The sequence below is a fragment of the Vombatus ursinus genome, unplaced genomic scaffold (assembly GCF_900497805.2).
Source record: "Vombatus ursinus unplaced genomic scaffold, bare-nosed wombat genome assembly UNPS02009824.1, whole genome shotgun sequence".
Classification (NCBI taxonomy): Eukaryota; Metazoa; Chordata; class Mammalia; order Diprotodontia; family Vombatidae; genus Vombatus; species Vombatus ursinus.
This window is the reverse complement of record NW_020949602.1, coordinates 9,620,819-9,634,115: the sequence shown is the minus strand read 5'-3', so window position 1 is coordinate 9,634,115 and position 13,297 is coordinate 9,620,819. Positions and strand designations below refer to the sequence as shown.

The window sequence follows — 13,297 nt, the reverse complement described above, 5'->3', positions numbered from 1 at the left end:
GTTGCTGCTCCCGTTCTCCACTCGACTCCCAGTGATACTGACAGTTACTTAGCAATCATCTCTGCTGGTTTTTTCAGTACCTGAGGCTATAGCTCCTTTAGGCCAACTACTTAAACTCCTTAAAGGTTGCCGGGTTCTGTCTTATTGTCAATTCCTGATTAGCTATTTGTGTTTGGTTGCTTTCAGTCCAAAGATCATTCTCTTTAGTAGAGAAAACAAGCAGAATAAATATTAAGCCCTTCTGCCTCTTCTCCCCCATCTGTTATCGTTGTCCCGTCCACTCCAAACAACAGTTCTGCCCTTTCTTTGATCTCCCTCCTTTCCCCAGCGCACACAAAATACAAAACCCCTTTTTGCTGTTGTGTATGTTTTTCAAAGTATTCACTTCAGATCCAGGAACATTTTTTAAAAAATCATCTGCTTGTACAAAGCTCTTCACTAGGTGCTGATGGGATGCTGAAGGGATAAAACACATGCATAGATGATGATAGTACAGAGTGATGCAGACAAAGTGCTTTGGACAGGTACACAGAAGACTGTTGTGGGATGTTCAAGGGGGAAAGGTGGTGGAGAGGAGACTCTCCCAGGAAGATGTGAGCTGCTGATTCCTGGAGCTCCTGGCCGGAGCTGGATGACCATGTGCAGAGGATTCCATTCAGATCCACAGTGGCTGAGATGGCTTTTGAGGGCCTTTTAACCCGAGGGGCTGTCAGGCAGCCTGTGGGAGTGGAAGCAGCTTTGGGCCCGGATTAGTTAGAAACCTCAGTCCAGATTGTTCTTCCAGTGGTTACCTCTTGGGTCATTAGGAAACTGCTTAGCCTTCACCTGCAAAATGGGAGGTAAAATCATGTGCATGATGCTTTGTGGTGTAAGTTGTTCTAAGACTCAAATGGTAATCCCAAGGTGCTTCTGGATCCTCTCTGCTCTGAGCGCCTCCTTTATCCCTGGACTCACTTTGTATTTATTTATGGTTATTTTGTATATTAAGGTAGGTCCCAACTAGTGCAGATAAGGGATTCCCATGCAGTAGGCTGCACTATTTGAAGTTATGTTGAACTATGGTCATTGGTTCCAGCCAAGTAGAAATATGCAATATAAATTGCAATGATTTGACTACTTCATGGGATTCATTATTCATGCTAATTGGGACCTGGGCTACTTAGATATGTACATGCTATTCTTGCCATAGAAGGAAAGCTTCCTGATGGCAGAGGCTGCTTCCCTTTTGTCTTTGTATCTCCCATGCTTCTCATGGTGCTTGGAACGTAGTAGGGCTTAATAAGTGTTTGTTGATTGAAAATAGTTGTGAAGCACTTTGTTAACCATGGGATGCCGTGTAAATCGTTATTATTATAGGAGAAGGTGATCAGGGATGGCTCCGTAGGGCAGTTGATGTGTGATTTTGAGTTTTGCAGAGTGTTTAGGGAAGAGGGTGAGGGAAGGCATTCTAGGCACAGGGGAAGGTCTTAGCACAGATACAGAGGCAGCAGCAGCACATCCGGCTTGTTTCCTGGGCCAGAGAATCGTCAGGCTTGGTGGACATGTGGAATGGGTAGGGAGCGCAAAGAGGGTCTCAGGCTGTGCACGTAACCACGGATTGTGGAGAGTTTTGAAAGCCAAGTGTTTAAACTTGGTAGACCCGAGGCTGTGTGCACACCTCCAGCTGCCCATTCAGCACTTGGTGGATGGGGCCAGAAGGCCGTTCCTGGGACTGGGCTGAGAAGTAGAGGTGTATGACAGAGGGCAAGCTCCAGTATTCTGTCAGAATCTCCTGTGCCATGGAAGGCTCACCTTCCTTACCCTCTGTTGCCTTTGGCAGAAGCAGCAGCTGCTATCAACTCTTTACTCATGGAAGAGAAGGTCTTTGTGATCTGCCCTTCCACCTACCATTTTGTGAAATGGGAATTGACATGTATCAAGGGTCTCACGGGCTTTTAATTTTAAAGAAACTTTGTTCAGTTTGTAGGTCCAGGGGCTTACGGATGTCCAAAGGCAGATTATTACTGTTACTGGGATAGGAGCCATTTCACAGTTGAGGGCTGCCCTGCCCTGCTTCTGCCCAGTGCTTGGAACCCCTCACTCTGCCCTTTGACAGATAAGCCTTTAGGCACAGACATGCATGGCCTGATGCCATGGTGACAGTGGGCATGTCTGCCAGGCTTGCGTGGGGGGCATAAATCGGAAAGGAAGTCAGCGACCATCTAGGCCAACCCAAAGTCCAGTATGACAAGAGTTCATTCAGCTTCTGCTTGAAGACTATGGATGACGAGGGAATGGTTGGGAAATGTTTCCCTCCAGTGAATCAAACTTAAATGACCTCTTTACATCTTCTGCCCCTTGTCCCTGGTTCTGCCCTCAAGCCACGCGGTCCCTGTGTCACAGAGCTCGAGATGTTTAGAGACAGCTGGCCCCTTCCCTTAGGCTAAACATCCCTGTTCTGTATACTGGGCCTCATCAAACAGTCATCACTGTTTGCTGCCTTCCTCTGCACATTCTCCAACTTAAAAATGAATTTCTTTCCTAAAATGTAGAGTTTACAACTGAAGATTCTATCCCACATGTGGTCTGAACAAGACAATACCGTAGGACGATCACTGCCACGCTTCAGAAAGGACGCTTTCCCGCCAGTATTCTTGCCTTTAATTTTCTTTCTTTTTTTTTTTAACATTTTTTTTCTTTTTCTTTTTTTTTTTTTTTAGGCAATTGGGGTTAAGTGACTTGCCCAGGGTCACACAGCTAGTAAGTGTCACGTGTTGGTCTGAGGTTGGATTTGAACTTAGGTCCTCCTGACTTCAGGGCCAGTGCTCTATCCACTGCGCCACCTAGCTGCCCCAGTCTTTAATTTTCTTGAGAATCACCTCTGGTACCTGACGGAGTACTCTAAGGAGGTGATTTACCAATTTAGCAAATGCTAGAAAAAGAATTCCAGGATAGGAGAGCTGGATAAAAGTGGCATTTTTAGAAATTATTTTCATTTGTCTTTTTACTTTCTTCTGTCTGACTTACACTATATGTTGTAGGGAATAGAACAACTGTTTTCCTTGAACTTCTCTTTATACAAATAAAACTGACGTAACTAATTATCTTATAGAATAGCCCAATTACTAAAATTAGCTTTCAGGAAAACTCAGAAATTTGCAGAGCAAGTTAAAAGAGAATGTTTAACTTCAGAAACTTCAGAACAACCGAAAGCTCTCAGCCCTTTAAAACATTGGGATACTTACTTTTTAGCCTTGTTTGAAATAGCAGAAAAGCAAAGTCCTTTATCCTGCTTTGATTGTGCAGGGGGCGGTGATTGTGAAACCCCATGAAGGTGCAATTTCCTAATATAACACAGGGCATTTTGGGTTCTTTGAACACTGCAGCTGATTTCATTTCTTTTCATTTCCTAGCATACTTCATTATTTTGTCTTATAACCTCTTTCACTTGTGTTTCACCCACACATTCCTTGTGTAGTCTCTAATACTCATTGAAAAGGTCCTGATTAAACTATTGCAAAGTAATTTTCCATTAGAAGTCTACACTTGGGGGCAGCTAGGTGGCGCAATGGATAGAGCACCGGACCTGAGTTCAAATTCGGCCTCAAACCAAACACTTGACACTTACTAGCTGTGTGACCCTGGGCAAGTCACTTAACCCAAAATGCCTAAAAGAAAAAAGAAAAAATGAAATATTAAAAAAAAAGGCTACACATGCCTGTTGACATGGATGATGATGTGATTTAGGAAGCCAAAAAGAAGCCAGATTTCACTCTCTCTGCTTGCTCAGAAAGAGATGATGCTCAGAAATCAATAGTGCCCCAGTCAGTGGGCATTTATTGAATGTCTATTTACTGTGTTCCAGGAGACATTTATGATAAGGAGTGGAGACAGCCAAGAACTTACTTCACTTTGTATTTTGAGGAAGAAAATCACAAGTGTATTAGTGCTTATTCTTTTTGAATGAGTGAGTAAGCACTCAGGTTTCAAGTAGTGTGCTAAGTTCTAGAAATACAAGTGGGTTTTTTTTAAAGACTGGTTCCTCTTATCTTGCCCAGAGTGAGAGTCAGGGGCCACTCGTGGGCCTGATGCCACCACTGATGGGCACCAGAGCTTTTTCCTCCTCAGTTTCTAGCCTGAGAGTGTCCATCTCTCCTTAAGCAGCCTGGTGGACCACCCCCAGTAAGACACTCTATTGGAGGAGCCCTTTCTGTTCAAAACTACCAAACTGAAGGGTTCCATCCACCGTAGCCTCCTGGTGAGCTGGGATTAATAACACGTGTCACCAGAGCATACCTACTTTCCTGGGGCTCATATTCTGATTAGAAGAGATAGTACACATAGAAGGGTTCCAATGAGGGCTCAGTGGCAAGGCCGAGGCATCCTGAGGGCTCAGTTGCAGGGCTTCTGGCATAAGGCCCAGCGATCCGGAGAGTGCCACAGAAGGACAGATTGAAATGTGTGGGGTCCAGATGGCGAAAGGGTCATCGGGAATGGTGGCCCATTCCCCTCCTGGAAGGATGTATTAAGAAAGTCCTATGTCCAGTAGGTTGTCATTGATAAATATTGTATAGTAAGGCATGAGCAGAGTAACTGACTCAGAATCTAACTAGTGATTCATTTTTACCAGTACATTTTAATATCATATTTCCTTTCCAGTCATCCCTCCCCCTTTAGTGAACAGTTAATCTTTTCTCCTGCTACCTTTCCCCTGAGAGAAGGGGAGTGCATGCCACCATGCCTCCCCTGTACCGGTATTGATTATTGCCTCTGAGTTGGGGTCTGCTGAGTGAGAGGGACACCCTCATTTATGTCCTTGTGTTCTTGTCCCATGTGTTTTCCTCCTGTTTCTGCCTCCATCCCTCACATCTGTTCATTTGACTCTTCTCATGTTGCTCTGAATTTCTCCTCATAGGTGTTTCTTACGTCATGTTATTATTTGTTCATCCTATGATTGATGGTCAGGATTTGTCTCCAGTTGCAAGTTTATCTTCATATTTCATTGATTTTGCATTGGTTTTGTTGTATAAGAGCATTTGGATTTTATGTAATTTAAATTGTCCATTTTGTCTATGCAAAAATTCTTTAATCTAATGTTCATGTCATCTGAGCCTTGTGGAATATAGGAAAGATAAACAAAGAATTAGAAGACCGTATTCTATCATTAAGTTCCTATACTGACATTAAGTTCCATCAACATGTATCTCCTCCCCTTATCCTGTAGATTCCTCTGTGCCAAGTTATATCCTCACCATGATTTCTTAGTGTTTTGTTGTGCTCACTGAAAAACTCGAAGAATAAGAAAGACCTTTTTGGTTTACCAAACGTATGATCGAGTGGGTAGTGATTGCTTTGATTTGAGTCAGAAAAAAGATTACTAAAGTGTAAATGTAGAACATGTGAATCTTGTGATATAATTGGAAAGCTAATTATCCCATTGGTCTCTATAAATAATTACTAATAGCACAACGAACAGCAATTTGAGAGGTCATCATAGGCTTTCACTTAATGAAATAATGATGATTTAAGTTTTGTCTGTGTGGCCTCTACTTCATTCTCAGACTTTCTCAATTCTACCCTCTTACCCTAGTATGGCAACCTTAAAAAAAAAGTAGTAAAATGAAAACCTATGGCTGTTTTCTTTTATTCTTTGCAAATCTGTTCTATGTAGAAATTTCTCCACAAATGGAGAAATATATTTTCTGTATTGTTGAGGACAACTGTTTCAGTGAGACAGTCTGCCCTTACGTGGCTGGATAATCTTGGCCAGTTATGTATTCAGCTGGCCAATGTTTGTCACCTGAGGTGAAGATTGGGTGAGACAGTTAAACACGTGCAGGAAGGCCTGTGCCCCTTAATTGCATATCCACGCCATGAGATTTTGGTCATCATTTATTCAGCACCTCTGTGCAAGGTCCTTGGAGTGAAAGGTCTGAGTTGTGCTCAATGGTAGGTCAAGGAACTAATGTACAAGCACGACGTACCTGGATTTGGATAAGGGATGGAGACGTCCTTGGCACTATGCAGACGGCACAGAGCTCGAAGGGATTGCTAACGTGGTGGATGGCTACGTAGCAGGCGAGGATCAAGTAAGATGGAATTTTTATCAGGGCGACATGGAGAGGTTTACCTTTGATTTTAAAAAGGTAGCTCTTTAAGTATAAAATGGGGAGCCATGGTGGATGGACAGCAATTAGCCTGAAGAAGATCTGGGGGTTTTAGTGGAGTCACTAGAGTCTCATTTTGACTCATCAGTGTGGTATGGCAAGCAGATCAGTGAATGCAGATATTATAATCTGAATTTCCCATAGAAGCTGAATGAGGTGGTGACTTGACCTGTGGTCATACAGTTGGTCAGTGTGGGAGGCAGGATGTGACGGCAAGGACGTCCTGACTCTAATTCCAGCAGTCTGACCACACAGCCTTGAGCCCACAAGAAGGACACAAATAATGATATTACGATGTGTGTGATGTAAGTGTCCAGGCCAGGTACAGGCCCAAATACCAGGGGACATCCAAAGAGGGAGCATCTCCTCCGTCCCAAGTTAGAAGTGGGCAGTGCCTGCCTGGTGTGGTCCCAGAGTTGTGGGTGTGGAGCCCGAGAGTTGGCACCTCTGTCTGTCACTTGCCACCTGTGTGACAGCTCACCTCAGCTGGACCATGATGGAATTGGGCTGGCTGCTTTCTGAGGTCCCTTTCAGGCCCTGAGTTGAGCCCCCAGGGGCATAAAATCGAGGGGTTTTAAAGGGTTCAGTGAAGAGCTGTCCTGCGCTGACGGTCTTGTCTGACTTGGAGGCCATGACTTCTGGCAGAGCTGACCTCCCCACAGCGTGATGAAGGAGTTAGTTATTCGTCATGCGGCAGGGAGATTGACATGAGAGTTTCTCACTTGGGAATTCTTACTTTCTGATCCATATTTCAGTGTCTGTGTTCCCATTCACCTTTGATTTCCTGTGAGTAAACTTAGGCACAAAACTGAGCAACTCATTGTGTGGTAAGCCTGTCCTTCAGAAGCAGCAGAATCATTGGGAGGAATTCCATCGCAGATCCGAGCCTCCCCAACAAAGAGCAATTGGTTGCTGGCATGTGATTGATGGGAAGAAGTGACTACATCATTGGAGAATTTATGCTGGAAGAAAGGAAAGCTGGGGCCGCTGGGTGGCACAGCACCCAGAGCACTGACCCTGGAGTCAGGAGGACCTGAGTTCAAATCCGGCCTCAGGCGAGTGACACTTACTAGCTGTGTGACCTTGGGCAAGTCACTTAACCCCACTGCCTAGCCAAAAAAAAAAGAAGAAGAAGAAGAAGAAAGGAAAGCCAAGTCTGACAAGCACCCTAGATTTTTGGAGAGGTCTAAAGGAATCCCGAGCAGGATGCCAAGGACTAATACTCTACAAGGGAAGCCATCCTCAGGAAAGACAGGAAGGTCACGAGAACGAAAAGAAACAACTTAAATGAAGAGGAAGAGGAAGATTTATGAAGGAGAGAATGATATACATGCAGAGGATACTCATGAACCAAGTTAAAATTTTAGAAGAGATGTAGAAGATGGCAGCAGGGATAGGTGAGACTATGAATGCTTGATCAGCCAATCAAGAAGCATTTAGAATTGAGTACCTACTAAATGCCAGGCTTGTGGGAGGTGGGAGGTGCAAAGACCGAAGGGGCTTCCTGCCCAGCTGGTAGAGACAACTTAAAGAACTCTGTGTAAAATGGATACCGAGTCAATACGAGGTGGTTTGGATAAAAGCACAAGCAGCTGGTGAGGGTCAGGAAAGACATGGTGGGGAAGGTGAGGCTTGAGCTGAGCCTTGAAGGAAGCCCGGGATTCTGAGAGATGGAGGTGAGGAGGGAAAGCATCGCAGACCTAGGGCACAGGCAGGAGACGAGGAGGCGCTCTGAGCTACGGCCAGAAGGCCGGCGTGACTGGACCCTGATGTTCAGGGAGGCCAGTGATGGGCAGAGGCTGCAGAAGTGTTAGGGGGCTCTCTAGGTGGCCAAGGACCCGCGGGCCCTGGAGGGAGTTTATTGAGTGGGGGAGCAGCACGGTCAGACTCGGGATCATAGTGGAAAAGGATAAAGGAGGAATAACGCAAAATGCCCGTGTTCCTGGGAGACGCAGATTCTAACAGCCCAATCCTGGACAAGTCCAGCCAAGAACAGCACTGGCTCCCTGACCAGGCAGGCTGACAAGTGAACTCTCTCAAACACAGGGTAGTCTTCTCAAGCCCAGGGAAGGCACTCAGTGAATCCACTCACTGCTCTCCTTGTGGCCTGGTTCCGCACCTGTGTTTAACAGAGGGCCCACAAAGGCACTTTGTACTCCGAGTCCAAGGTCATAGGATTATTTAACGTTAGGTCTGAAAGGGACCTGAGAAATCATCCGGTCTTTTACTGATAAGGAAACTGACGTAACTTAAGTTTTTAATATGCCTGAGAAACATTGGAATGATGCACATATATGTGTATATAAACACACACGTGTACATGTACGCATGTATAAATATATAAACATGTGTGTCACTTTAAGATTCAGAATCTGCTATCCCGTCCTAAGGAGGATAGGTAGCAGAAGTATTATTCCTGTATTATCAGTGAGGAAACTGAGGCTCAGAATTCGTGGGTTATCTCTAGATCACAAAACTGCTAAGTGTCGAAGCTTGAATTTGAAGCCGGGCTCTCTGGTGCTGTTGAACTAGGAAAGAGCCCACGATAACCACTGATGTTTCATAGCACTGCGTTAACATTTATGTGAATGTTTAATGATAGGAAAATCTTGGGTTTTTTGAAAGATGCAATTAATATAAATTTAATGAAAGCAACTAATCACTGTTGGAGGCATTTAACAATTCTTAAATCAAAGAATGTGACTAAAAGGAAAGTGGTCTGTATTATATAAATTATTGCTTTTGTCCTTATGGACTGTCAGTCACCGAGCATTTATCAAGCACCTACTCTGTGCCAGGCCCGTGTTAAGTGCTAGGGATGCAGAAGAAGGCAAGAGTAGTCCCTGCTTTCAAGAAGCTCCGATGGGGGAGAGACAACATGGTAGCAATTATATACAAACCAACTCGAGACAGGATGAATGGGGCTGAGGATACCTGAAGCGGGCCTAGTCTTGGAAGGAAGGCACCAAGATGAAGGAGGATGGGGGTGGGGGAACCTGGGCCCTTTGGCTGAGACTTGAAGGAAGCCAGAGGAGCTGGAGGCGGAGGGGGAAGGCTTTGTTTGGGTGTCCTTCCCTCGGACTTTCCTCGATTCACCCACTGCTCAGTGCTCTCCCTTTTGTTGATGCCTGGGCACGCTCTGTATTTTGCTGTATTTCCCGGCAGCATGTAGACCAGTCAATAAAATCCCCCAGGAGGGGGGTGATGAGAGAAAGGCCCCTCTCTTTGTCTGTGTCTAGCCATGTCTAGCGGTCACCTAGATGTGGAGGCATCGGCATTTAGAAGTTTCATTTATTCCTTCGAATTTGTACTTGGATTCTTGGAAGCCTTTAGCATTTTCCTCTAAATGAAGAGTGAGGCAGCGTTCCATGATGGAAGGAGGCCTGCGTTTAGGCTCCATGGCTGGGCCCGGCTTGGATGTGGCTCCATAATTATCACTGCGTCTGTTAGGACCGTGGCCCTTTTTCTTCACCGAGTCTTGGTTTACTTGTTTCTGAGGGAAAGGATGACCCTAGACTTCCTGCCCTTCAGCTGTGCCATTGTGTGCCATAGAATCCTCTCTTCCATGTCCTTGGACGTGAGACTGGACAGCCCGACTGCCTCCGGTTTCTGAGGTCTTTGATTTGATAAGATGTTAGATCTCTGACGACTTCAGCTTTATCATTTTCTCCTCCAGGGATAGTGACAGCACTTTCGTTATGCATCCCCTCTTCCATTCCCGCATTCCTAGATTTTTCCTGACATTTTCAGAGTTGATATGAGTTTGTGTCATATGTAATTATATTACTGACTATATATCATGTGTGATTATGTATTATTACAACATGTATAACATTTTTAAAAATAGCATTTATGCAGAAATCAGGCCTGACCTTTGATGGCCTAGGTCATTATAATGAAAAACTTCTTTCCAGCCTCAAATTTACTGCTTTGAATGAAATAAGGCAACAGCAGTGAGATTTGGATCTCTCTTAAGGCCTAAGTCATCGTCCCTTCCTACAAAGTTGTTCTTTACTAGTTAATGTTGGACTGTATAAATAGAACCTTTTGGAAAGTTTGTTTTTAAGAACTTGCAATGATCTAGAAATACTATAACAAATCAACATTTACTAGGTGGAATCGGTTTGAATTATAGACATGTTTTAAACAAAAACTGGTGTATGAATCCATGCTCATTTTGATTCATCATTATTCAGGTCATTTTTTCCTTTTAAGGATGTTTGATGATGTATTTTTTCTTTATGTGAAAACTAACTCTTTTTTTTTGCACCATTGGCTTCCCAGGAATCTCCTCTTTGTATATCCCCAAAGCCTCAATTTTGCAAATCGCCAAGGCTCTGCCAGGAACATTACTGTAAAAGTCCAGTTTATGTATGGAGAGGATCCAAGCAATGCTATGCCGGTAAGGAATGGGATTTGTTTTTCTTCTCCTATCTAGCTGTGGTTTTGTTTTCTCACACTTGGAGAGGAGCCAAAAAACTCAAATCTGAAATTGTCTGTTAAAAATGTCTAAATATAGAACTTTCTGTGTGGATGTGGTTCGAGGTCTCCTGCTGTCTGTCGCTTACTAGTTGTGTGACTGTTTCACTGGTATGTACTTCAACGAGCTCATCTGGAAAATGGGAATAACCGTGCTTCTGGAGCCCTCTTCCCTCCTTGTCTGGGGGCTTCTTGGGAGTTTCCTTGCTCTCTCCTGGGACTTCCACTCCTTCTGATGAGGTTTAGGGGTTTAGGGGTACTGGGACCCCAAAATCACATTGCACAGGTCCTGCCCAAAAGAATTTGACCCGAGCCTTCTTTCAGCCAAGGTTTATTAGAAATTTATTTATTGTTTCCTTTTTGGGGTCTAGATCCCATCCTCATCACTTCTACACTTGCTCTTTCCTGGCACCTCCGCTCCTTCTACACTTGCTCTCTCCTGGCACCTCTGCTCCTTCTTGACTTGTTGTCTCCTGGACTTCTTCTCCTTCTACACTTGCTGTCTCCTGGACTTCTTCTCCTTCTACACTTGCTCTCTCCTGGCACCTCTGCTCCTTCTTCACTTGTTGTCTCCTGGACTTCTTCTCCTTCTACACTTGTTGTCTCCTGGACTTCTTCTTCTTCTACACTTGTTGTCTTCTGGGACTTCTTCTCCTTCTACACTTGCTCTTTCCTGCCACCTCCGCTCCTTCTACACTTGCTCTCTCCTGGGACTTCTCCTTCTATACTTGCTCTCTCCTAGGAAAAGGCACCTGCTGCTCCTGTATTTCCTGCCCACCTGGACTTGTTTCTGGAATTCTGGGTCTGATGGGTTTGGGATCTGAGCCCCAGAAAGGAAAAACCCTGGACTTTCTTACATGGCCAAATCTCTGGCATTCGCCTGAGGCTATAATCCCATCCACTGGCCTGTGTTTGTGGCTACACCCAATCTCCCCTCCATTGTCTTACCTCCGTATGGCCCCTGGCCATTTCCCACACTTAATCCTAGCTAGGCTTCATTGTCCCGGTCCCAGGAGTTCTGTTCACTCCAGCTTACTGGCCGGCTCTCATCCACATCTCCTTAGACCCCTCCTCCAGTCACCCCAAACTATTTGGCCACTCCTAGATCCCTTCCACGGTCTTTCTGTATGTAAGGTCCATCTTGTCTCCATTAAAGTGCTCATATTCCTAAAATCTAGCCACTGCTCAGATTCTTAGAATCTAGCCCATACTTGCAGACTCCTAGATTCCTCAAGAGTCTGGCAATATGGCGGATCTTTAATAAACCTTTAAATTTTGTTTTTGACTGAAAGAAGGCTTGGGTCGAATTCTTTCAGGCAGGACCCGCGTGTCGTGATCTTGGGGTCCCAGCATCCCTAAACCTCTAGACCTCATCATAGTAGGGGAGACAACATGCAAATGGTTATATGCAAAGCAAGTGATATATGGAATTACTAGGAAATAATGAACAGAGGAAAGGCACTAGAATTGAGAGGAGCTGGGGAGGGCTTCCTGAAAGGTGGGACTTAAAGGAAGCCAGAGCAGTCAATCATCAGAGCAAAGCAGGGAGGGCATTCCAGGCCTGGGGGACGCCAGAGAAAGTGCCCGGAGCCAAGACATGGAAGGTTTTGTTTGCAGCAGTGCGAGGAGACCAGTGTCACGGGATCACAGAGTATGGGTCAGGGAAGTGAGGTGTCAGAAGGAGGCCAGTTAGGGAGGGCTTGCAGTGCCAAACATCATTTTGTATTTGTTCTGAAGGCCACAGGGAGCTACAGAAGTTTATTGAGTAGGGCCAGGGGTGACATGGAAATCACTTTAGTGGCTGGGTGGAGGCTGGGCTGGAGGGGGGAGCCTTGGGGCAGGCAGAGCCCCAGCAGGTCCTGCAGTGGGCCAGGTGTGGGGGGCTGAGGGTCTGCACCGTGATGGGGGCAGCATCAGAGCAGAGGAGGGGGCGTGTGTGAGAGATGCTGCGGAGCTCAGGGCCAAGGTTTTCCGTCTTTCTCCTCTTTGGTTTCTCCTCCATGTAACAGCCACCTTGAGATCCCCCGGCCTGGATCTGGTGATGTCACTGGCCCAGAATCCTCTGTGGCGTCCTTTAGGATAAAACTACAAAATCCTCTGCCTGATAATTAAAGCCCCCATGTACTTTTCTGGTCTTATTTCTTATTATTTCCCAATAAGGCAGTAATAAATATATAACATATTTGTTGTTGAATCCTTTTTCAGTCATGTCTGACTCTTGTGACCCCATTTGGGGTTTTACTGGCAAAGATACTGGAGTGGTTTGCCATTTCCTTCTCGAGCTCGTTTGACAGATGAGGAAACTGAGGCAAACAGAGTGAAACGATTTGTCCAAGGTCACTCAGCTAGTGTCTAAACTCAGGAAAACAAGTCTTCCTGACTTCAGGCCAAGCATTCTATCCACTGCACCACCATTTATATAATTATTGTAATTTAAATTTATTTATATTATAATAAATATACTATACGGTATAATAAATACCTAGGTAGTGCTGTGGGTAGAGTGCTGGGCCTGGAGTTAGGAAAACATGAGTTCAAATGTGCCTGCAGACACTTCTAGTTGTGTGGACCTGAGCAAGTCATTTTACCTCTGCCTGCCTCTGTTTCCTGATCTATGAAATGGGAATAATGATAGCACCTCTGACCCGAGTTGTCATGAGGCTAAGATGAGA

The 13,297-nt window shown here is 45.1% G+C and overlaps 1 protein-coding gene across 6 annotated transcripts in view; it reads left to right on the top strand.

Moving 5' to 3' along the window:
• Positions 1-13,297, top strand: part of DOCK7 (dedicator of cytokinesis 7) — a 183,281-nt gene that overhangs the window by 89,333 nt on the left and 80,651 nt on the right. For all 6 annotated transcript variants that reach the window (XM_027852763.1, XM_027852759.1, XM_027852758.1 and 3 more), the window contains exon 15: positions 10,431-10,548. In XM_027852763.1, coding sequence (XP_027708564.1) covers positions 10,431-10,548 — 118 coding nt within the window. The remainder of the gene's footprint in view (positions 1-10,430; positions 10,549-13,297) is intronic.